A 24,547-nucleotide genomic window follows, 5' to 3' on the forward strand; every position below is an offset into this window, starting at 1 on the left:
AATTTACGAGAGTATTTACAGGCTGTCCAGCTATCATTGAATTAATATAGACTCATTAACGGAAGCCAATTATAGCCTCGTTATGAACAACTGTTGACAGTGGTTTGAGTACTTCCGGGTAGTGGTATTGTGTGCCCGGATGTAAGCGTGGCCGGAAAAAAGAAATTATGAAATTATTTTTAAACCCTCGACAACACACGAAACCGGACTTAACAAAAGGAGGTTTGACTGCTGTCCAAATTGTTCTACAGAAAGTTTAAAAAATTGTTACGATAGATTGAACAATTATTTTGACGAAATTGATAAACCATAAATTATTTGATATCCTAAAAATACACATACACAACACAGCAATGTCATTGGAAAGATTGGTCATCGGGCAGTTTACAATGTGTTCTAAAAAGCAACTACTGCGTGTACACCCGACGAAAGTATAACTCCTAATGACTTCATACGAATTAGATCTCTATCTAAGACGTCATGACTATATCAAATACAACTATTTGACACATTAAATCAATATTTTTGTGAAAGAATTGTGTTATACTTGCCACGAACGAAGAATACAAATTTATAAAACAAAGGTCTATTAGGTTTCTGTTAACATTGTTCTCAGTTTTTTTTATCCACGAAGCGATGTGAAGACTTGAAACACTAAAGAACGTATCCTACAACATTTCATGTTATAGCGCATTATATGAAATTTGATTTAGACATTTTCGCAGATATCCTAGGAATCAAATGTTATATATATATACCGAAAGACATTAGCTGGGAATGTCAAATAGTATTCTATCAAATTAGCAGACAGACTTACTATTTGCGGATGTAAAATAGTCATACATTTATATCACATTAGTATACTTAATCATCCCTAAAAGCTACAAAATACATATTTACCTACTTGTATCTGATAACTGCAAATGTAAAGTGTAATGAAACATTCTGAAGTGAGTTATTGGGTGTGAGTGGTATGGACCATGGTGCCAAACTAGCCATCTGTGATCGCAGCAGAGACCGTTCCCAGGTTACTTGGAGAATTAGGGTGACAAATGACGGTGATTGTTCTCATTAATAGATACCTGACACTAAGTTAACACAATTTCTTTAATATCACGCACCTGTCTGCACAGTTTATGATAAAATGATTTGATAAAACCCTACATATTTTTGGTTGAATCTTATATTTCAGAATTGTCGCTATTACAGTATTCCGCTGAGAAAGGTATCCGCGTTATGAATAATTTCTATTCTGTTTTTGGTAGGTAAATACGATCCACAACCTCAATTATTTATTTACTATCATGCTACGATAAATGTTTGGGTGCATACAATGTTGTATGGTTGCAGTATTTTTGAGGTAAATGGCAGGCTTTGTAATCATTGGCAGCGTTTGTCGCCATTTCAGCTCCATGACCAGACCCTCGTCTGTTCCCTCCGGCACCGTATTCCATTACAACTAAACCAATCTGTACAGTGATTAGTTATACGCTTCTCGGGCCTTAATTGTATAAAACTCTCGACATTTGTGTTGAGTGGGCTAAGCGAGGCCTGGAGTAGCTAGTTATCCACAGGTCAGAGGAGTGGGCGACAGAGGGAGCCATTGCATCGCTTTATAGAGAGCTATATTCTATTATATGGTGTTACTCCTGATGGTATTATACCGTCTGTAATCCATTATACTCCATATACTTCCTTAGCTGATGGTGATATGTACGTCCTTCAATCGGTAATCCATTATGCCATTTTGATGTTTCCACGTGATAACTTGGTCCGTCTATTTGTCCGCCGTACATTAAATCATACAAACCTCCTGATGGTGTTATGTCTGTTTCATCGTATGTTAGTGATGTCCATCTAGATAGCTTTTGGTATGATAGAAAGTTATGACGTTCCGAATAAAGTATAAAATATACACAGTGTCTGCAGTAGCTGGAATTGAAGCTGTAGCTTTTCCGTTTGTCATATTGTTGCTGCACGTGCAAATACGGGTCTCGTTTAACGAAGGTCTTGTTTCTATTAATACTGTTGTTGCTCCTTGCGCTCCCTCTGATGCTGCTCTTGTTATTGCTATTGTCGTAATTGTTTCTGATTTTATTGTTACCACTGATAGAGCATATACGATATTCATCATTTGAACAATAATTATTGGTGTTAATTCATATATATGCATGTCTAATTAACACAAAAATATGAAATATAAAAAAAAGTTTTTGTGAATGCGCAATCAGTACTTCAGTCCATAGTGGTGGTAATGGTGCAAGATAAATAACTTTTGTAACTGATGAAAAATACTAATTCGTCTGCTCCTATTTTGACAGAGACAAAATACCATTCCTTACCCCCCCCCCCCCCCCAAAAAAAAAAAAAAAAAAAAAGAAAAAAAAAAAAATGACCGACCTTTATTTATTACCCCGACACTATTTTTTTCCACTTTACTAGGAAAAAAATTAAAGACCGGATTTCGATCTCAGATTCCAGTTTCGGACATTATTTTAGAGTGAAAAGAACTGAAAAAAAATCTGGTACTGTTACTAATATTATTCTGCTATAATTACATTTTCTACAGCTGTTTCTGTTATTGGTGTAGTTGGTGTTATAACTGAGTATGTTGTTTGTGATTTTGTACTTGTTGCTGTTTCTAGAATTGGTTTAGTAGGTGCTTTGACCGAGTATGTTGTTGATAATTTGTACTTGTTGTTGTTTCTATTATTGGTGTAGTTGGTGCTTTGACTGAGTATGTTGTTGATGATTTTGTACTTGTTGTTGTTGTTTCTATTATTTGGTGCTTTGTAGTGGTGCTTGACTGAGTATGTTGTTGATGATTTTGTACTTGTTGTTGTTTCTATTATTGGTGTAGTTGGTGCTTTGACTGAGTATGTTGTTGATGTGATTTTGTACTTGTTGTTGTTTCTATTATTGGTGTAGTTGGTGCTTTGACTGAGTATGTTGTTGTTTTTGTACTTGTTGTTGTTTTCTATTATTGGTGTAGTTGGTGCTTTGACTGAGTATGTTGTTGTGATTTTGTACTTGTTGTTGTTTCTATTATTGGTGTAGTTGGTGCTTTGACTGAGTATGTTGTTTGTGATTTTGTACTTGTTGTTGTTTCTATTATTGGTGTAGTTGGTGCTTTGACTGAGTATGTTGTTTGTGATTTTGTACTTGTTGTTGTTTCTATTATTGGTGTAGTTGGTGCTTTGACTGAGTATGTTGTTGATGATTTTGTACTTGTTGTTGTTTCTATTATTGGTGTAGTTGGTGCTTTGACTGAGTATGTTGTTGATGATTTTGTACTTGTTGTTGTTTCTATTATTGGTGTAGTTGGTGCTTTGACTGAGTATTTGTGTTGATGATTTTGTACTTGTTGTTGTTTCTATTATTGGTGTATTGTTGGTGCTTTGACTGAGTATGTTGTTTGATGATTTTGTACTTGTTGTTGTTTCTATTATTGGTGTAGTTGGTGCTTTGACTGAGTATGTTGTTTGTGATTTTGTACTTGTTGTTGTTTCTATTATTGGTGTAGTTGGTGCTTTGACTGAGTATGTTGTTTGTGATTTTGTACTTGTTGTTGTTGTTTCTATTATTGGTGTAGTTGGTGCTTTGACTGAGTATGTTTTTGATGATTTTGTACTTGTTGTTGTTTCTATTATTGTGTGTAGTTGGTGCTTTGACTGAGTATGTTGTTGATGATTTTGTACTTGTTGTTGTTTCTATTATTGGTGTAGTTGGTGCTTTGACTGGTATGTTGTTTGTGATTTTGTACTTGTTGTTGTTTCTATTATTGGTGTAGTTGGTGCTTTGACTGAGTATGTTGTTTGTGATTTTGTACTTGTTGTTGTTTCTATTATTGGTGTAGTTGGTGCTTTGACTGAGTATGTTGTTGATGATTTTGTACTTGTTGTTGTTTCTATTATTGGTGTAGTTGGTGCTTTGACTGAGTATGTTGTTGATGATTTTGTACTTGTTGTTGTTTCTATTATTGGTGTAGTTGGTGCTTTGACTGAGTATGTTGTTGATGATTTTGTACTTGTTGTTGTTTCTATTATTGGTGTAGTTGGTGCTTTGACTGAGTATGTTGTTGATGATTTTGTACTTGTTGTTGTTTCTATTATTGGTGTAGTTGGTGCTTTGACTGAGTATGTTGTTGATGATTTTGTACTTGTTGTTGTTTCTATTATTGGTGTAGTTGGTGCTTTGACTGAGTATGTTTGTGATTATATTGTACTTGTTGTTGTTTCTATTATTGGTGTAGTTGGTGCTTTGACTGAGTATTGTGATGATTTGTTTGTGATTTTGTACTTGTTGTTGTTTCTATTATTGGTGTAGTTGGTGCTTTGACTGAGTATGTTGTTTGTGATTTTGTACTTGTTGTTGTTTCTATTATTGGTGTAGTTGGTGCTTTGACTGAGTATGTTGTTGATGATTTTGTACTTGTTGTTGTTTCTATTATTGGTGTAGTTGGTGCTTTGACTGAGTATGTTGTTTGATGATTTTGTACTTGTTGTTGTTTCTATTATTGGTGTAGTTGGTGCTTTGACTGAGTATGTGTGTGTTGATGATTTGTACTTGTTGTTGTTTCTATTATTGGTGTAGTTTGGTGCTTTGACTGAGTATGTTGTTGATGATTTTGTACTTGTTGTTGTTTCTATTATTGGTGTAGTTGGTGCTTTGACTGAGTATGTTGTTTGTGATTTTGTACTTGTTGTTGTTTCTATTATTGGTGTAGTTGGTGCTTTGACTGAGTATGTTGTTGTTGATGATTTTGTACTTGTTGTTGTTTCTATTATTGGTGTAGTTGGTGCTTTGACTGAGTATGTTGTTTGATGATTTTGTACTTGTTGTTGTTTCTATTATTGGTGTGTAGTTGGTGCTTTGACTGAGTATGTTGTTTTGTGATTTTGTACTTGTTGTTGTTTCTATTATTGGTGTAGTTGGTGCTTTGACTGAGTATGTTGTTGATGATTTTGTACTTGTTGTTGTTTCTATTATTGGTGTAGTTGGTGCTTTGACTGAGTATGTTGTTTGTGATTTTGTACTTGTTGTTGTTTCTATTATTGGTGTAGTTGGTGCTTTGACTGAGTATGTTGTTTGTGATTTTGTACTTGTTGTTGTTTCTATTATTGGTGTAGTTGGTGCTTTGACTGAGTATGTTGTTGTTGATGATTTTGTACTTGTTGTTGTTTCTATTATTGGTGTAGTTGGTGCTTTTGACTGAGTATGTTTTTGATGATTTTGTACTTGTTGTTGTTTCTATTATTGGTGTAGTTGGTGCTTTGACTGAGTATGTTGTTTGTGATTTTGTACTTGTTGTTGTTTCTATTATTGATGTAGTTGGTGCTTTGACTGAGTATGTTGTTGATGATTTTGTACTTGTTGTTGTTTCTATTATTGGTGTAGTTGGTGCTTTGACTGAGTATGTTGTTGATGATTTTGTACTTGTTGTTGTTTCTATTATTGGTGTAGTTGGTGCTTTGACTGAGTATGTTGTTTGTGATTTTGTACTTGTTGTTGTTTCTTTTATTGTTGTAGTTTGTGCTTTAACTGAGTAAGTTGTTGACGATTTTTTACGTGTTGTTTCTACTGCTGTTGATGTTGATACCGCTGCTTCTAAGAATGCGTTGTTTCGTAATCAATCTATCAGCTACACTGTGTTTATATTATTTATAATGATTAACTAGATTAGCTTTCAGAAAACCTTGGGCAACCATTATTTCACAATTCACACTTACTTCCAATCTAGGTCCTTGTATATTTAGAAACTAATTCGACACAGTTACAGTTTCACTTAGAACAATAGCAAAACTTGTGAATATTGATTAAACTTTAAGGACACCACTGCCACATCATCATTGAGTTTAAATTAATAAAACTAATGAAATTGAAAAGTACTGCGAACTGGTGAAAAGGCGCATTTTAATGTAGATTTATTAAATGGTTTTCCCATCCTACATTCAAAGAAAGTACTGTACTTTATATATTCATAATTGTAAAATGATAAGCCTACATCGAATTTTGAAAATTACGTCTTCTGATTTGTCACTATGTTTCGATTTAACTATTAGCCTTGGTCTTAAGTAGGCGCACTTGTTTTGTTTGCATGTTTGTTTGTTTGTTTGTTTTTTTTTTTTTTGCTTTTCTGCTGTCTTACTTTCAATTTTTCAAATTTGCAGAATAATGGAAACCCGAACGTATTGGCCGCCTCGATTTTCATTGAAGCTAGTTCAATCGATCATACAAGTCCAAATATACAAAACTGATTTGTTTTCTCTCTTATGATTATGGTACATCCTTAATTAAACACTAGACAATCAATGTAAGGAAGAAAGCACGAGACACAAAGCTGAATATCAGATTACGCATAACAGACGCTGATTAAAAACAACACTACTTGTGATTACTTCGTTAAAGAAATAGAAATATTTCATTCCATAATGAAATTTCTTAAACATTTTCTAGAAAGAAGTTGTAGAAATACATCATATTACTGTCACGGTTGATGAAGGTTTCAGCTGTGTACCACATGGAAAATGCAATAAATACATCACGAAACACAACATTGGAAAATCATATTTTTATCAACAACGCTCGATGCTGGCGATCTAATGATCTTCTTTGCATACTTATGACGATTTATTTCTGAATACTTTTACAAATAATATAGGAAATAAAGAAAGTAATACAATGTAACATGTTAATACAAATAAAATATGAAAACGCAGATTAATATGCTGGTAAACTGGATAGGTGGCTACCAAAATCCACAAAAGTGCAAATATGGATGAAATATAAGGTGTAATACAGAGACACCTGAACCATAAGATACAGACTCAAAAGCGTTCTGGATTTTATGGATGATACTATCATACCCTCGTGAGTTTCCAATTATGTATGTCTAAATTTCAATTAGAGCTATGATTAATTAAAGTAAAATGCTAAAACACGTGATAATGGTTCATAAAACAATTGGTGATCACAAGGATATTCGAGGAATATCGATGTTGGGGACTTAATGTAAAATGTTATTCACTATAACATAATTAACTTATATTATTATATTAGTACGCTGTACATGTATCTCGATATTTGGTGACTAAAATATACCAATATCTCCTCTATCGCTGGTTGAAAGACTATAATGTCCACTTCGGTGGTAAGTTAAGGAAATGAAATATGAGTCTTTGTTACATATATCTAACAACATTTTCTCATACAGACACTTAATTTCGATTTCTCTTTTTGCTGTGCATCAAAGCGAATATTACAAAAACAAAAGGTGGGAAATAAAACTACTTGATAATATCATTATCATTCCTTGAATATAAATGCTGGTACTAGCATAGGTTGATAATAAATCATCTGTCGGAAAACAACCCTAAGCCACGCTATTTCTAAAGGTTAATGGAAATTTTAACATTGCTGCTACAAATCCAATACAAGTATTTAATTACAAAAGAAATATATTATTGCCTATTTCGTCAATATCGACAACCTGGTATGATATTTACAATCAGCTACCCTTTATGAAATAGATTAGGAACTATTGCTCAATAAGGGTACGACATTTAAAAATTTTAATTAATAAATCATTTCGATTTTATATTTTTGATATTTAATATACCTACAAACTGGCTCAAGTGATTACCGTTAAAGCATAAATGACAAATATCTTCGTGTAAAGACAAGTTAATACATGCCGTGTGGTGTCATTTAAGACCTTCGAAATAACACAGTAGATATAACGGCAGGAAAATCAACGTGGAAAAAGATGCGTGCTGACAACAAAACCACACCCTTTCTGAAAGCACGTGTCCATCTCATTCGTTTACATCCAGTAACTATACCTATGTTAAACTGAGTGGGAGTAGATTCATAAAAGATATAAATGGAAGTTGTTAAAATATACAAAAATTCAATCACTTTTGTAATAAACGTTTAAGTGCCAATAGTCAATGTTTAAAGCAACTATACTGCTAATTGTGTAATGGTCATCATACTGTAAGTAATTTACATGAGTTGGACTAAGTATTGTTAGTTTGATAAGTATCAGAAAATAAAAAAATGCATATAGTTGTGAAGAAAACTGTTAATAAAATTGTTGAATTATCTAAATAAGCATTGAATTGCTACCAAAGTAGTTTTCAAATGCATGTCGAAGTTGCTTTTTGAAGATATCAATTTTATATGAACTACATACATCAAGTCCAATATGAACCAACACATGGTTGTTTTCAAACTTACAGAAATCAACCCAGGAAATGAGCAAGCAAGATTCGTCTGATAGATTATATTATCACATGACTAATACATTTGCTTATCCAGAATCACCATTTTCACTTATAATATCAATCGCATAGAGAATCACTTCCCATGGTCTGCAGACTTTCATCTTTAAAGCAATTATCTTAAAAAACGTAATTTGAATAGTTATCGCATGTAGACAAATTCAATGAACTGGTGCCACTTTTTCTCAAATAAGAACTGCCTTCAATAATATTGCTATAAATTAGTTTCGCAACGAATGAATAGGATGGTGTTAGTCTGTAAATCATCAATTTTAGAAGGTGTTGGCAAATATTTGTGTCGTTTTAATTAAAGATACTGCTGATGGTGAACGTCCGCTAATGCGTTGTCATTAAAAACAGTTTATGTACTAAAAATAGATATTTTATGTAAAACATTATTTAGTTTATCGACCCTTAACGGTATGTATGTAGATAGATTCTCTTGTGAGAAAACCATCCGTAGTCTATGTTATTAGGTCTGAATGACTTTATTATGGCTGTAGCTTTAAAGAAAAACTAAATGTCATTTTTATCGAAGGCAAATGTTTCTGTTTTTCTTTTATTTCCATTATTTATACTTCCTTTACGCATTTATTGATTATTTAACCCTTTTATAGATTTTTTTATAACTTAACTCCCTTTCATAATTAACCTCCAATCATTACATATGTTTTTATAATCTATCCCCCCTTATGCATCTTTTTTTATAATTCAACTCCCTTTATTCATCTCCCTTTACGCATCTTTTATTGTAATATATCTCCCTTTATATATCTTTTCTTTATACATAAACGTTATTTATTTTACATCGATTAAGAAACAAGTTATTATACAATTTACACAAATCACTTTCGATGGCCAAAATGAAAGTGCGCGACGGGTCTTAGAATGGGAGGAAACCGGAGTGCCCGGAGAAAACCCATTTGATCGAGTAAGTGACCTCTGACCTTTTCAAGTCTGTGCCGGGGATCGAACCCCGGCCGGCTAGGTGAAAGGTGAGTGGCTTAAACACTACACCACCCGATCACGATGCATCTTTTTATAATTTATCTCCCCACACACTTTTTAATAATTTATCTCACCTTATACATCTTTTTTATAATTTATCTCCCCTTATACATCTTTTTTTTAATGTATCTCCCTCTACAGATTTTTTTATAAAATTTATCTCCCTTTAGACACTTTTTTATCATTCATCTGCCTTTACTTATCTTTCTTATAATTCATCTTACTAATACATCTTTTTATAATCCATCTCTCATTATAAAACTTTTTAAAATTTATCTCCCTTTACAATTTTTTATTATGTTTTATCTCCCTTTATACATATTTTTGGAAATTTTCTCCATTTGTACATCTTTTTATAATTTATCTCCCTTTACACATCATTTTTATCATTTATCTCCTGTAACACATCGTTTTTTATCATAATTTCCCTTTAGACACTTTTTTATAATCTATCTCCCCCTTTCATATTTTTATAATTTAACTCCCTTTACACGCCATTTTATTTTGCAAATGGTTTATGGTATAGCTGGTCAGGCAAAGGAAATGAAAACGGAGTATATTGATGACCATAATGAAAATATAACAACAAAATGCGAACAATAAAGTCCTGGATCAAAACTACGTTTACCTAAACTGAAGCATTCGTGAAAGGTTGTCGGCTTTGTAATATGTCAAAGCTTTTCAAAATCTATGTTAGTATTCGCCAAAGTAAAAAGCTTCAAACTTGTATAAAGCCACTGATTTCTTCACACCATATCTCTGCGTCAACTATGTCTAAACCAAACAAATTTTCTCGCGGAATTTCATTACAGGAAAAGCAATTATATAGTGTAGTTTTATTAGCGTTATGCAATTTATGCGGAAAAAATAACAAACTAGAATATCTATTTTTTATATGTTCATATTGTCCACATCAGTGTGAACACTTAAGTGAAATCAAAGCTGGTACATATTTAGATTAGTCAGTTTTACTACGGATATAAATTCAATAGAAAAATTCTAACTAGATAATTGTAAAGTGTGACTTTAAAAATGTATCATCTGGGGCAGTATTGAATTAGAACCGTTGTGTTAATGGGCAGTATTGAATTAGAACAGTTGTGTTAATGGGCAGTATTGAATTAGAACAGTTGTGTTAATGGGCAGTATTGAATTAGAACAGTTGTGTTAATGGGCAGTATTGAATTAGAACAGTTGTGTTAATGGGCAGTATTGAATTAGAACAGTTGTGTTAATGGGAAGTATTGAATTAGAACAGTTGTGTTAATGGGCAGTATTGAATTAGAACAGTTGTGTTAATGGGCAGTATTGAATTAGAACAGTTGTGTTAATGGGCAGTATTGAATTTGAACAGTTGTGTTAATGGGCAGTATTGAATTAAAACCGTTGTGTTAATGGGCAGTATTGAATTAGAACAGTTGTGTTAATGGGCAGTATTGAATTAGAACAGTTGTGTTAATGGGCAGTATTGAATTAGAACCGTTGTTTTAATGGGCAGTATTGAATTGGAACCATTATGTTAAAGGGCAGTATTGAATTTGACCATTATGTTAAAGGGCAGTATTGAATTTGACCATTGTGTTAAAGGGCAGTATTGAATTAGAATCATTATGTTCAAGGTCAGTATTGAATTAGAACCATTATGGTAAAGGGCAGTATTGAATTGGAACCAGTATGTTTAAGGGCAGTATTGAATTGGAACCTTTGTGTTAAAGGGCGGTATTGAATTTGAACATTGTGTTAAAGAGAAGTATTGAATTTGACCATTGTGTTAAAGGGCAGTATTGAATTGGAACCATTATGTTAAAGGGCAGTATTGAATTAGAACCATTGTGTTAAAGGGCAGTATTGAATTAGAACCATTGTGTTAAAGGTCAGTATTGAATTAGAACCATGTATGAATTGGAACCATTATGTTAAAGGGCAGTATTGAATTTGAAACATTGTGTTAAAGGGCGGTATTGAATTGGAACCATTATGTTAAAGGGTAGTATTGAATTAGAACCATTGTGTTAAAGGGCAGTATTGAATTTGAAACATTGTGATAAAGGTCAGCATTAAATTAGGAACCATTATGTTAAAGGGCAGTATTGAATTAGAACCATTGTGTTAAAGGACATTTTTGAATTAGAACCATTATGTTAAAGGGCAGGATTGAATTGGAACCTTTGTGTTAAAGGGCAGTATTGAATTGGAACCATTGTGTTAAAGGGCATTATTGAATTAGAACCATTGTGTTAAAGGGCAGTATTGAATTAGAACCATTATGTTAAAGGGCAGTATTGAATTAGAACCATTATGTTAAAGGGCAGTATTGAATTAGAACCATTATGTTAAAGGGCAGTATTGAATTAGAACCATTGTGTTAAAGGGCAGTATTGAATTAGAACCATTGTGTTAAAGGGCAGTATTGAATTAGAACCATTGTGTTAAAGGGCAGTATTGAATTGGAACCATTATGTTAAAGGGCAGTATTGAATTAGAACCATTGTGTTAAAGGGCAGTATTGAATTAGAACCATTATGTTAAAGGGCAGTATTGAATTAGAACCATTGTGTTAAAGGGCAGTATTGAATTGGAACCATTGTATTAAAGGGCAGTATTGAATTGGAACCATTATGTTAAAGGGCAGTATTGAATTAGAACCATTATGTTAAAGGGCAGTATTGAATTGGAACCATTGTGTTAAAGGGCAGTATTGAATTTGAAACATTGTGTTAAAGGGCAGTATTGAATTGGAACCATTATGTTAAAGGGCAGTATTGAATTAGAACCATTGTTTTAAAGGGCAGTATTGAATTAGAACCCTTGTGTTAAAGGGCAGTATTGAATTGGAACCATTATGTTAAAGTGCAGTATTGAATTGAAACCATTATGTTAAAGGGCAGTATTGAATTGGAACTATTGTGTTAAAGGGCAGGATTGAATTAAAACTATTGTGTTAAAGGGCAGTATTGAATTGGAACTATTGTGTTAAAGGGCAGTATTGAATTGGAACTATTGTGTTAAAGGGCAGTATTGAATTAGAACCATTGTGTTAAAGGGCAGTATTGAATTGGAACTATTGTGTTAAAGGGCAGTATTGAATTAGAACCATTGTGTTAAAGGGCAGTATTGAATTAGAACCATTATGTTAAAGGGCAGTATTGAATTAAAACCATTATGTTAAAGGGCAGTATTGAATTGGAACCATTGTGTTAAAGGGCAGTATTGAATTAGAACCATTGTGTTAAAGGGCAGTATTGAATTAGAACCATTGTGTTAAAGGGCAGTATTGAATTAGAACCATTGTGTTAAAGGGCAGTATTGAATTAGAACCATTGTGTTAAAGGGCAGTATTGAATTGGAACCATTGTGTTAAAGGTCAGTATTGAATTGGAACCATTGTGTTAAAGGGCAGTATTGAATTAGAACCATTATGTTAAAGGGCAGTATTGAATTAGAACCATTGTGTTAAAGGGCAGTATTGAATTAGAACCATTGTGTTAAAGGTCAGTATTGAATTGGAACCATTATGTTAAAGGGCAGTATTGAATTAGAACCATTATGTTAAAGGGCAGTATTGAATTAGAACCATTGTGTTAAAGGGCAGTATTGAATTAGAACCATTGTGTTAAAGGGCAGTATTGAATTGGAACCATTATGTTAAAGGGCAGTATTGAAAAGGGCAGTATTGAATTTGGAACCATTGTGTTAAAGGGCAGTATTGAATTGGAACCATTGTGTTAAAGGGCAGTATTGAATTAGAACCATTGTGTTAAAGGGCAGTATTGAATTAGAACCATTGTGTTAAAGGGCAGTATTGAATTGGAACCATTGTGTTAAAGGGCAGTGAGTATTGAATTGGAACCATTATGTTAAAGGGCAGTATTGAATTAGAACCATTATGTTAAAGGGCAGTATTGAATTGGAACCATTGTGTTAAAGGGCATTATTGAATTAGAACCATTGTGTTAAAGGGCAGTATTGAATTTGAAACATTGTGTTAAAGGGCAGTATTGAATTGGAACCATTGTGTTAAAGGGCAGTATTGAATTAGAACCATTGTTTTAAAGGGCAGTATTGAATTAGAACCATTGTGTTAAAGGGCAGTATTGAATTGGAACCATTATGTTAAAGGGCAGTATTGAATTGGAACCATTATGTTAAAGGGCAGTATTGAATTGGAACCATTGTTAAAGGGCAGTATTGAATTGGAACCATTATGTTAAAGGGCAGTATTATTGAACATTGTTAAAGGGCAGTATTGAATTAGAACCATTGTGTTAAAGGGCAGTATTGAATTTAGAACCATTGTGTTAAAGGGCAGTATTGAATTGAACCATTGTGTTAAAGGGCAGTATTGAATTGGAACCATTGTGTTAAAGGGAATTGAATTGTTTAAGCAGTATTGAATTAGAACCATTGTGTTAAAGGGCAGGATTGAATTAGAACCATTGTGTTAAAGGGCAGTATTGAATTAGAACCATTGTGTTAAAGGGCAGTATTGAATTAGAACCATTGTGTTAAAGGGCAGTATTGAATTGGAACCATTATGTTAAAGGGCAGTATTGAATTAGAACCATTGTGTTAAAGGGCAGTATTGAATTAGAACCATTGTGTTAAAGGGCAGTATTGAATTAGAACCATTGTGTTAAAGGGCAGTATTGAATTAGAACCATTATGTTAAAGGGCAGTATTGAATTGGAACCATTGTGTTAAAGGGCAGTATTGAATTGGAACCATTATGTTAAAGGGCAGTATTGAATTAGAACCATTGTGTTAAAGGGCAGTATTGAATTAGAACCATTGTGTTAAAGGGCAGTATTGAATTAGAACCATTGTGTTAAAGGGCAGTATTGAATTAGAACCATTGTGTTAAAGGGCAGTATTGAATTGGAACCATTGTGTTAAAGGGCAGTATTGAATTAGAACCATTGTGTTAAAGGGCAGTATTGAATTAGAACCATTATGTTAAAGGGCAGTATTGAATTGGAACCATTGTGTTAAAGGGCAGTATTGAATTAGAACCATTGTGTTAAAGGGCAGTATTGAATTAGAACCATTGTGTTAAAGGGCAGTATTGAATTAGAACCATTGTGTTAAAGGGCAGTATTGAATTGGAACCATTGTGTTAAAGGGCAGTATTGAATTGGAACCATTGTGTTAAAGGGCAGTATTGAATTGGAACCATTATGTTAAAGGGCAGTATTGAATTAGAACCATTGTGTTAAAGGGCAGTATTGAATTAGAACCATTGTGTTAAAGGGCAGTATTGAATTTGAAACATTGTGTAAAAGGTCAGTATTGAATTGGAACCATTGTGTTAAAGGTCAGTATTGAATTGGAACCATTGTGTTAAAGGGCAGGATTGAATTAGAACTATTATGTTAAAGGTCAGTATTGAATTAGAACCATTGTGTTAAAGGGCAGTATTGAATTAGAACCATTGTGTTAAAGGGCAGTATTAAATTGGAACCATTATGTTAAAGGGCAGTATTGAATTAGAACCATTATGTTAAAGGGCAGTATTGAATTGAACCATTGTGTTAAAGGGCAGTATTGAATTAACCATTGTGTTAAAGGGCAGTATTGAATTAGAACCATTGTGTTAAAGGTCAGCATTAAATTGGAACCATTGTGTTAAAGGGCAGTATTGAATTAGAACCATTGTGTTAAAGGGCAGTATTGAATTAGAACCATTATGTTAAAGGTCAGTATTGAATTGGAACCATTATGTGTTAAAGGGCAGTATTGAATTAGAACCATTGTGTTAAAGGGCAGTATTGAATTAGAACCATTGTGTTAAAGGGCAGTATTGAATTGGAACCATTATGTTAAAGGGCAGTATTGAATTAGAACCATTTGTTAAAGGCAGTATTGAATTGGAACCATTGTGTTAAAGGGCAGTATTGAATTGGAACCATTGTGTTAAAGGGCAGTATTGAATTGAACTTGTTAAGCAATTGTGTAAAGGCAGTATTGAATTGAACCATTGTGTTAAAGGGCAGTATTGAATTAGAACATTTGTTAAAGGCAGTATTGAATTGGAACCATTGTGTTAAAGGGCAGTATTGAATTAGAACCATTGTGTTAAAGGGCAGTATTGAATTAGAACCATTGTGTTAAAGGGCAGTATTGAATTGGAACCATTATGTTAAAGGGCAGTATTGAATTAGAACCATTGTGTTAAAGGGCAGTATTGAATTAGAACCATTGTGTTAAAGGGCAGTATTGAATTGGAACCATTGTGTTAAAGGGCAGTATTGAATTAGAACCATTGTGTTAAAGGGCAGTATTGAATTAGAACCATTGTGTTAAAGGGCAGTATTGAATTAGAACCATTGTGTTAAAGGGCAGTATTGAATTGGAACCATTGTGTTAAAGGGCAGTATTGAATTAGAACCATTGTGTTAAAGGGCAGTATTGAATTGAACCATTGTGTTAAAGGGCAGTATTGAATTAGAACCATTGTGTTAAAGGGCAGTATTGAATTAGAACCATTGTGTTAAAGGGCAGTATTGAATTGGAACCATTGTGTTAAAGGGCAGTATTGAATTAGAACCATTGTGTTAAAGGGCAGTATTGAATTAGAACCATTGTGTTAAAGGGCAGTATTGAATTGGAACTATTATGTTAAAGGGCAGTATTGAATTAGAACCATTGTGTTAAAAGGGCAGTATTGAATTAGAACCATTGTGTTAAAGGGCAGTATTGAATTGGAACCATTGTGTTAAAGGGCAGTATTGAATTGGAACCATTGTGTTAAAGGGCAGTATTGAATTAGAACCATTGTGTTAAAGGGCAGTATTGAATTAGAACTATTGTGTTAAAGGGCAGTATTGAATTAGAACTATTGTGTTAAAGGGGCAGTATTGAATTGGAACTATTGTGTTAAAGGGCAGTATTGAATTAGAACGATATTGTGTTAAAGGGCAGTATTGAATTGGAACTATTGTGTTAAAGGGCAGTATTGAATTGAACCATTGTGTTAAAGGGCAGTATTGAATTGGAACCATTATGTTAAAGGGCAGTATTGAATTGGAACCATTATGTTAAAGGGCAGTATTGAATTGGAACCATTGTGTTAAAGGGCAGTATTGAATTGAACCATTATGTTAAAGGGCAGTATTGAATTGGAACCATTATGTTAAAGGGCAGTATTGAATTGGAACCATTGTGTTAAAGGGCGATTGAATTAGAACCATTGTGTTAAAGGGCAGATGAATTGAACCATGTTAAAGGGCAGTATTGAATTGAACCATTGTGTTAAAGGGCAGTATTGAATTAGAACCATTGTGTTAAAGGGCAGTATTGAATTGGAACATTGTGTTAAAGGTCAGCATTAAATTGGAACCATTATGTTAAAGGGCAGTATTGAATAAGAACTATTGTGTTAAAGGTCAGTATTGAATTAGAACCATTATGTTAAAGGGCAGTATTGAATTGGAACCATTGTGTTAAAGGGCAGTATTGAATTGGAACCATTGTGTTAAAGGGCAGTATTGAATTTGAACCATTGTGTTAAAGGGCAGTATTGAATTGGAACCATTGTGTTAAAGGGCAGTATTGAATTAGAACCATTATGTTAAAGGGCAGTATTGAATTAGAACCATTGTGTTAAAGGGCAGTATTGAATTAGAACCATTGTGTTAAAGGGCAGTATTGAATTAGAACCATTATGTTAAAGGGCAGTATTGAATTAGAACCATTGTGTTAAAGGGCAGTATTGAATTAGAACCATTGTGTTAAAGGGCATTATTGAATTAGAACCATTGTGTTAAAGGGCAGTATTGAATTTGAAACATTGTGTTAAAGGGCAGTATTGAATTGGAACCATTGTTTTAAAGGGCAGTATTGAATTAGAACCATTGTGTTAAAGGGCAGTATTGAATTGGAACCATTGTGTTAAAGGGCAGTATTGAATTGGAACCATTGTGTTAAAGGGCAGTATTGAATTAGAACTATTGTGTTAAAGGGCAGTATTGAATTAGAACTATTGTGTTAAAGGGCAGTATTGAATTGGAACTATTGTTTTAAAGGGCAGTATTGAATTGGAACTATTGTGTTAAAGGGCAGTATTGAATTAGAACCATTGTGTTAAAGGGCAGTATTGAATTAGAACTATTGTGTTAAAGGGCAGTATTGAATTAGAACTATTGTTTTAAAGGGCAGTATTGAATTAGAACCATTGTGTTAAAGGGCAGTATTGAATTAGAACTATTGTGTTAAAGGGCAGTATTGAATTAGAACCATTGTGTTAAAGGGCAGTATTGAATTGGAACAATTGTGTTAAAGGGCAGTATTGAATTAGAACCATTGTGTTAAAGGGCAGTATTGAATTGGAACCATTGTGTTAAAGGGCAGTATTGAATTGGAACCATTATGTTAAAGGGCAGTATTGAATTAGAACCATTGTGTTAAAGGGCAGGATTGAATTAGAACCATTGTGTTAAAGGGCAGGATTGAATTAGAACCATTGTGTTAAAGGGCAGGATTGAATTAGAACTATTGTGTTTAAGGACAGGATTGAATAAGAACTTTTGAGTTAAAGGGCAGGATTGAATTAGAACCATTGTGTTAAAGGGCAGGATTGAATTAGAACCATTGTGTTAAAGGGCAGGATTGAATTGGAACTATTGTGTTTAAGGGCAGTATTGAATTGGAACCATTGTGTTTAAGTATTAAACAAAAGTTACATTAACCAGCCATACCTTTATCTGGAGTTTGTGTAAAATCTCCGATACATTGAACGATTAATTTATTGTACTGTGCTGTATCTGCATAAACCGACCATCATTTCCTTCGGGCCTTTTAAACTATCTCCATGCATGTTGATTATCATGTGTGCGTTAGTCATCGTCATAATTATGTACGAATACGCCATTTCATTCTGTAGATACGTCACCATTGTGTACGAATACGCCATTTCATTCTGTAGATATGTCACCATTATGTATTAGAATGAGAAAGTGTCAATATGTTTATAACAAAGCTATTGGATCTCTAAGAATTGAATTTCCCCATCACTCCTCTTTGTTTTTGTATCATTTAGACCAATGACACATTGTCATCGTCCGTGGGCAAATAAGATAGTGTCTGCGTTTAAAAATACTTTGTCGAAAGTTAACGCAAAACAAAAATACTAACAAAAATTTTAGAAAATATTCGTGCTGTTATGTTTTCCCTTCTTTTTACCAGTCTTTGGATGGAAACATGTATTTTCAAGATTGTAAAGACGAATTGGGGATAAAAAGGAAAGTGGTACATATATATGTAAATTAAAAACTTGAGGAACTGTCCAAGTATATTGTTAGCTTCGCGTTCTGTATCCTTCATGGACAACACACTGGTCTCAGGCTAGACCTGAATTAGAATCATAATACAGTGCATGGCATTTGAAGTTACTCGGAGAGATAATTGCAGCAGAGTTCATTATGGAGCTATAATTTAGAGCTTCATTCACTTATAAACCATACAATGTTTTCGTCATCATACTCTGATTTTGCAATGACACAGAAATACTAACATTATATGTATAGCTTAGTCACAGGGAATAAAAGAGAAAGTTAATATTAAACTCTTATGTATCACACTGATATTACTAATAGCATATTATTTATTATTAATAATAATGAATTATTATTATAAATGAAGTATATGCCAATATGAAGAAATAAAAAAGTAAAAATTGACAGAAGAACCACTAACATAGTCTATAGAGGTATAAAATTAATGTTAAGTTATAAAACTTTAAAAAAAAAACAATTAAATAAATGTGTTTAACCATGTGACTACAACGGATTTGTGACTATAACTTAAAGGAAAGGAGTCAAAGAGAGACAACACAACTGGTAAGGTTAGTTACATATGGTACATGTTATGTATACACTAACAGATTCGGAACGTCCCGTAGTTACCACTAGTCTAAGATCGTTCGACAAGCTGTTCCACGCCTGGGATGCAACATACTTAAAAGATCTTTTCCCATATGTTGAGGTGTTCAACTTTGGAATCTTAATAGGCCATGGGCTAGGAGGGTCCCACATGCACCCCCCCCCCAAACCTCCGAACCAATATTTTTCTTAACCCTTATGACCCACTGATTACAAATCAAAATGTTAACATTGCATAAGTTGGGATGAACTTCCTGTTATGACGTCATCAAGATGGCCGCCATCTCGAATTTCACTAAAAAATGAAAAATAGTCATAACATTGACATTTTTTCAACCGAAGTAGACAAAAGAGGTATCAAAATGACCACAATAGAGCAATAAAAACATATCAGGACCAAATAATCAAATATATGTTGTGAATTTTACGCAAGAAGTGAAAAATAGGATTTTAAGCTCAAAAATGGAAATTTTTCAGCAAATTTTTCATATTTGTCTTCACGCAGCAAAAATGTTTCCCAACAGCAAACTATTATTTCTAATTAGTTTTTTGTCCACTTATAAATCATTTTAAACAAAAACAAAAAAAAAAAAACAATATTAACATTGTATAAGTTCCGGTAATGACGTCATTAAGATGGCCGCCATCACGAATTTCACTAAAAATGAAAAATATTCATAACATTGACATTTTTCAACTGAAGTAGACAAATAAGGTATCAAAATGACCACAATAGAACAACAAGTACATATCAGGACCAAATAATCCAATATATGTAGCGATTTGTACGTAGGAAATGAAAAAAATAAGAATTTAAGCTCAAAAATGGTAATTTTTCAGCAAATTTTTCATATTTGTCTTCACGCAGCAAAAATGTTTCCCAACAACAAATTATTATTCGTAATCAGTTTTTTGGTCTCTTATCAATCAATAAATCAATAAAAACACAAACAAAAACAAAAATATATAGAAATGCAAAAGATATACTTTCATTAGTTTTACAAAACATCACCACGTGCGTATAATGCACATATTCTATTTTTCGAACTCCAAACCGCTGACGCTGACCAGCGTTTCAAAAATAATTATTACAGCACAACACCTACTGATAGAGTAACAAATATAACCTAAGCCTGTGTTTCCGTTTATATCATTTTCCAGAACGTTTGTGTCTTTGAAAATGAGAACATTCATTGTTTGTTTCCTTTGCATAGCATAGACAAAATGTTAGATGGTTACTGCAGTGTGACATATTTCTTTCACTGGTTCTAAATGATAACCATTATCATTTTGCGTGCTTTCTCGCCTCACTGCTCCATCCACTGAAGAGACTCGGCATGTCTGGTAGCTGGTAGTCCAAATCATCAGAATAATCGAGATATCAGTATCAAATTTGTCGAAAGCCAGAGCGTCGTCTTCAATGTCGATGAGCTGATGTGACAATACATTACCAGTGTTGTTCTAGCCTGTCATCTTTCATAACCAATCCTTGGCCAGAGTTCATATCAGGAACAACAGGTTCAGAGATGTGGGATCTCCCTCAGATTCTAACATATCGTATATGCTGTTTCAGACTTGTTCGGCAGAATGGAAACTACACCAGATCCACATTCTCCGATTTGTGGAATTGGTTCTCCGTAGCCAATAGCTCCATAATTTGTATGAAGTACCATTCATTAATCTCGTGAACCCTCGTGCGACAATAAATGGTACAGGTGATATCATCGAGGTCATTAATGAGGCCATTAATGTTAAATGTTTTTCATTGGTCTGACTTTTCCCACTCCCTTGAAGGTGATGGTTTTGTCACATCTGGTGTATGCGTAAAGAGACCATTGAAGACTCTCCAGAAAAAAAGTTTTGTACAGTGCTTTCCAGACTTGGCAAATAGTGGAACTTCACTGCAGACCTCATTTATGACCTCAAAGAATCCACCTGTGCCATTTATGGTCACTGAAGGTTCACAAGAATGAGGAATTATGCTTCATACGAATTAAGGAGAAACAGCTCAAACCTTCGCAGAATGTGGATCTGATAGTCTGGAACATCATATACGATATGTGAATCACTAGGTTGGAAACAGGAAGAGCTCCTACATCCATGAAACTGATGTTTCTTATGTTAACTATGGCCATGGACGGTTGACAAGCTACAACCACGATGGCAGCCCGGTTATGTAATGTCACATCAGCTCATCAGCTCATCGCCATCGAAGACAAAGAACTAGTGAAAGAAATTTGTGACACTGTTAAGTAACCATCTGACATTTCCTTACGTTATACACAGGAAATAACACTGGATGTGCTCATTTTAAAAGGCACAAAACGTTTAGGAAAGTGTTATGGTATTTACGGAATGACAGAATTACCTCAGTTTTAATTTGATACCATATAACTATTAGTTGGCGTTTTTGCTGTAATAATTAAGTTTAAGACGCTACTAGTGTACAACATTTCGAACATGAAAGTGCCACTTAGATATTCAGCCAACCTAAAATTCAAATTTGTTAAGATAGCAATTTCAATAGCCACTGTTATATTCAGGAAATTCTAAGACATCAGGAAACTGTAGTGTCGGCGGTTTGGGAAAAATACACAATCATATGCCCTGTATAAGCAAACGGTGATGTTTTGTAAACCAAATGATGGTATAACAATAATTCTCTTTTGCATTTCTATATATTTTGTTGTTGTTTTTACTGATTGACAAGAGATCAAATAACTGATTACGATCAATAATAAATGTTGGGAAACATTTTTGCTGCGTGAAGACATGAAAAATTTGCTGAAAAATTACCATTTTTGAGCTTAAAATCTTATTTTTTCCTTTCCTACTTACAAATCGCTACATATAATGGATTATTTGGTCCTGTTATGTATTTGTTGTTCTATTGTGGTTATTTTGATACCTCATTTATCTCTTTCAGTTGAAAAATGTCAATGTTTTGAAATATTTTTTTTCATTTTTTTAGTGAAATTCGTGATGGCGGCCATCTTGATGACGTCATAACCGGAACTTACACAATGTTAACATTGGTGGGGTTTTTTTGGTTGTTTTTTTTTTGTTTAAACTGATTTATTAGTGGACAAAAAACTAATTAGAAATAATAGTTTGCTGTTGGAAAACATTTTTGTTGCGTCAAGCAAAATATGAAAAATTTACTAAAAAAAAACCATTTTTGAGCTTAAAATCCTATTTTTTCACTTCTTGCGTAAAATCCACTACATATATTTGATTATTTGGTCCTGATATGTTTTTATTGTTCTATTGTGGTCACTTTGATACCTCATTTGTTTAGGTTGAAAAATGTCAATGTTATGACCATTTTTCATTTCTTCGTGAAATTCGAGATGGTGGCCATTTTGATGACGTCATAACCGGAAGTTCATCCCAACTTATGCAATGTTAACATTTTGATTTGTGATCAGTGGGTCATAAGGGTTAAGAAAAATATTGGTTCGGAGGTTTGGGGGGGTGCATGTGGGACCCTCCTAGCCCATGGCCTATAACAGTATTATCCTTCCTGAGATTATCAAACAAGAGGCCCAGAGGGCCAGTATTGCTCACCTGTTTTTGTTTTGTTTTTTTTTTTGTCGTCGTCGTTGGGTTTTTTTTTTGAGTAATTCTCTAATGCTCTAGATACCATACGAATATGCTATCCAATACATAGTTTCAGAGAGGAAGTAATTTATATGAAAAAAAGTAGCCTAATTAACCTTTTTGGCCCCGTCTTTAAGGCCCCCTGGGGGTCAGCCCCATCATTTGTACAACTTTAATCCCTACCCTATAAGGATTCTACCATTGCATTATGGAAATAGCCAAATTGGCCCCTTTGACCCCACCCCTCAGGCCCCCTGGGATTCAGCCCCATCATTTGTATAATTTTGAATCCCCACCCTATAAGGATGCTACCATTGCATTATGAGTGCAATCCCGTGCTTAGTTTCAAAGAAGTCGTTTATATGGAAACAGTCAAATTGACCCCTTTTGGCCCCGCCCCTCAGGCCCCTTGGGGGTCAGCCCCATCAATTGTACAATTTTCAGTCAATATCCCATAATGATGCTACCAGTCAAATTTTGTTGAATTCCGACCAGTGGTTATAGAGAAGAAGTCGATTGTTGACCGACGGACGGACGATGGACGCTAGCTGCAATATTGTAGCTCAGAAGACTTTTTGACAGAAAATGGTGTCGTCTTTAGAGCTACAATTGGTGCCTATTACTGCTAATGGAGCAAAGTAATGATTATGCAAACCATTATAAAACGTTTGTTTGTATTTTTATCGTACTTGTTTGATATCGCTTACCTACTAGGCAATAAAACTGAACCACATAAAATATCGAATTCTCATCGAGGAATTATTATTTAACATATTACATATGAAGGTCTTTCTGAAGGGAATTTATACGGCAAGTCCACAAATTGTGAATTTGACGTCTTGTGAGCGGTACGGTAGATATAAAGAATGGTAGTTATGTTTGTTTTGGACAAAAATAATATGTAAATGCATGTATACGCATAAAAAAATTGGAAACCTACAAAAAAGTATAGAAAACTATGCCCGAGTGATTTTCGGAGGCAGTGCTCCACTACGACACATAGGGACCAATTCGTACCCGGCCGAAAGGTATAGTAGGCCGGGTACGCATATTCGTTCTAGATGGACGCCGGACGCCGGACGCCATGGTATTGCTTAAGCTCACCTTGGTCCTTTGGACCAGGAGAGCTAAAAAGATAGAGAGATGTAATTCAAAATCTTGAAATCTGCAGCAGCCACACATTTTACTTAAGTTACATGACAAAAATTAAGTTTGTAAGCGTGAAGTAGTTGCAGATGATGGGCCAATGCAAAAAATACATGAGTTGCAATTAAAACTATGGAAGCTACATTTTGATTACTTGTTTTTGTTACACGTTACAACAATACGTGGTAGTACTGAAATAAGACTATTTTTATAGTGATATCAGTAAAAACTCGAAATTCGCAGTAAAACAAAGTTTTGAGAAGCAAAGTTTGCCGCATAACTACGTACGTTCAAGTCTAACTGCCCTGCATCCAAATGGAACTCGGCAATGAAGAATACCTAAATTGCGATTAACACAGTAGAACGTCGTGTCGCTGAATTCTAAACATATATTAAAAGAATATAGATATAAGAAAATTGGCACGAATAAAAGCAACATTTGTTTGATTTTCCAAAGACAAATTCACTTCTATTTCAGCGTACGCGTGTAGCAAGAGAGTGGGGCGGCGTTTCAAGAAAGACAACTCTTGCATATTCGATGAAACCGATAATAATGAAAATGGATATCAATAAAGAGACAAGGACATCATTTCAAATATCAGTTCTATATCCATAAATGAATTATCAGTTCTATTT

At 33.8% G+C, this 24,547-nt stretch overlaps 1 protein-coding gene across 1 annotated transcript; it reads right to left on the minus strand.

Moving 5' to 3' along the window:
• Positions 1–2,540: 2,540 nt before the first annotated feature.
• On the minus strand, positions 2,541–21,300 carry LOC138308826 (myb-like protein D). The gene is made up of 4 exons (XM_069249846.1): positions 21,180–21,300; positions 4,836–5,607; positions 3,699–4,198; positions 2,541–3,577 (listed from the first exon to the last, which is right to left on the minus strand). The coding sequence occupies exons 1-4, from the start codon at positions 21,298–21,300 to the stop codon at positions 2,541–2,543; spliced, it is 2,430 nt and encodes an 809-aa protein (XP_069105947.1).
• Between the last annotated feature and the right edge of the window lie 3,247 nt (positions 21,301–24,547).

Source organism: Argopecten irradians, chromosome 1, assembly GCF_041381155.1.
Source record: "Argopecten irradians isolate NY chromosome 1, Ai_NY, whole genome shotgun sequence".
In the NCBI taxonomy this organism is placed as follows: Eukaryota; Metazoa; Mollusca; class Bivalvia; order Pectinida; family Pectinidae; genus Argopecten; species Argopecten irradians.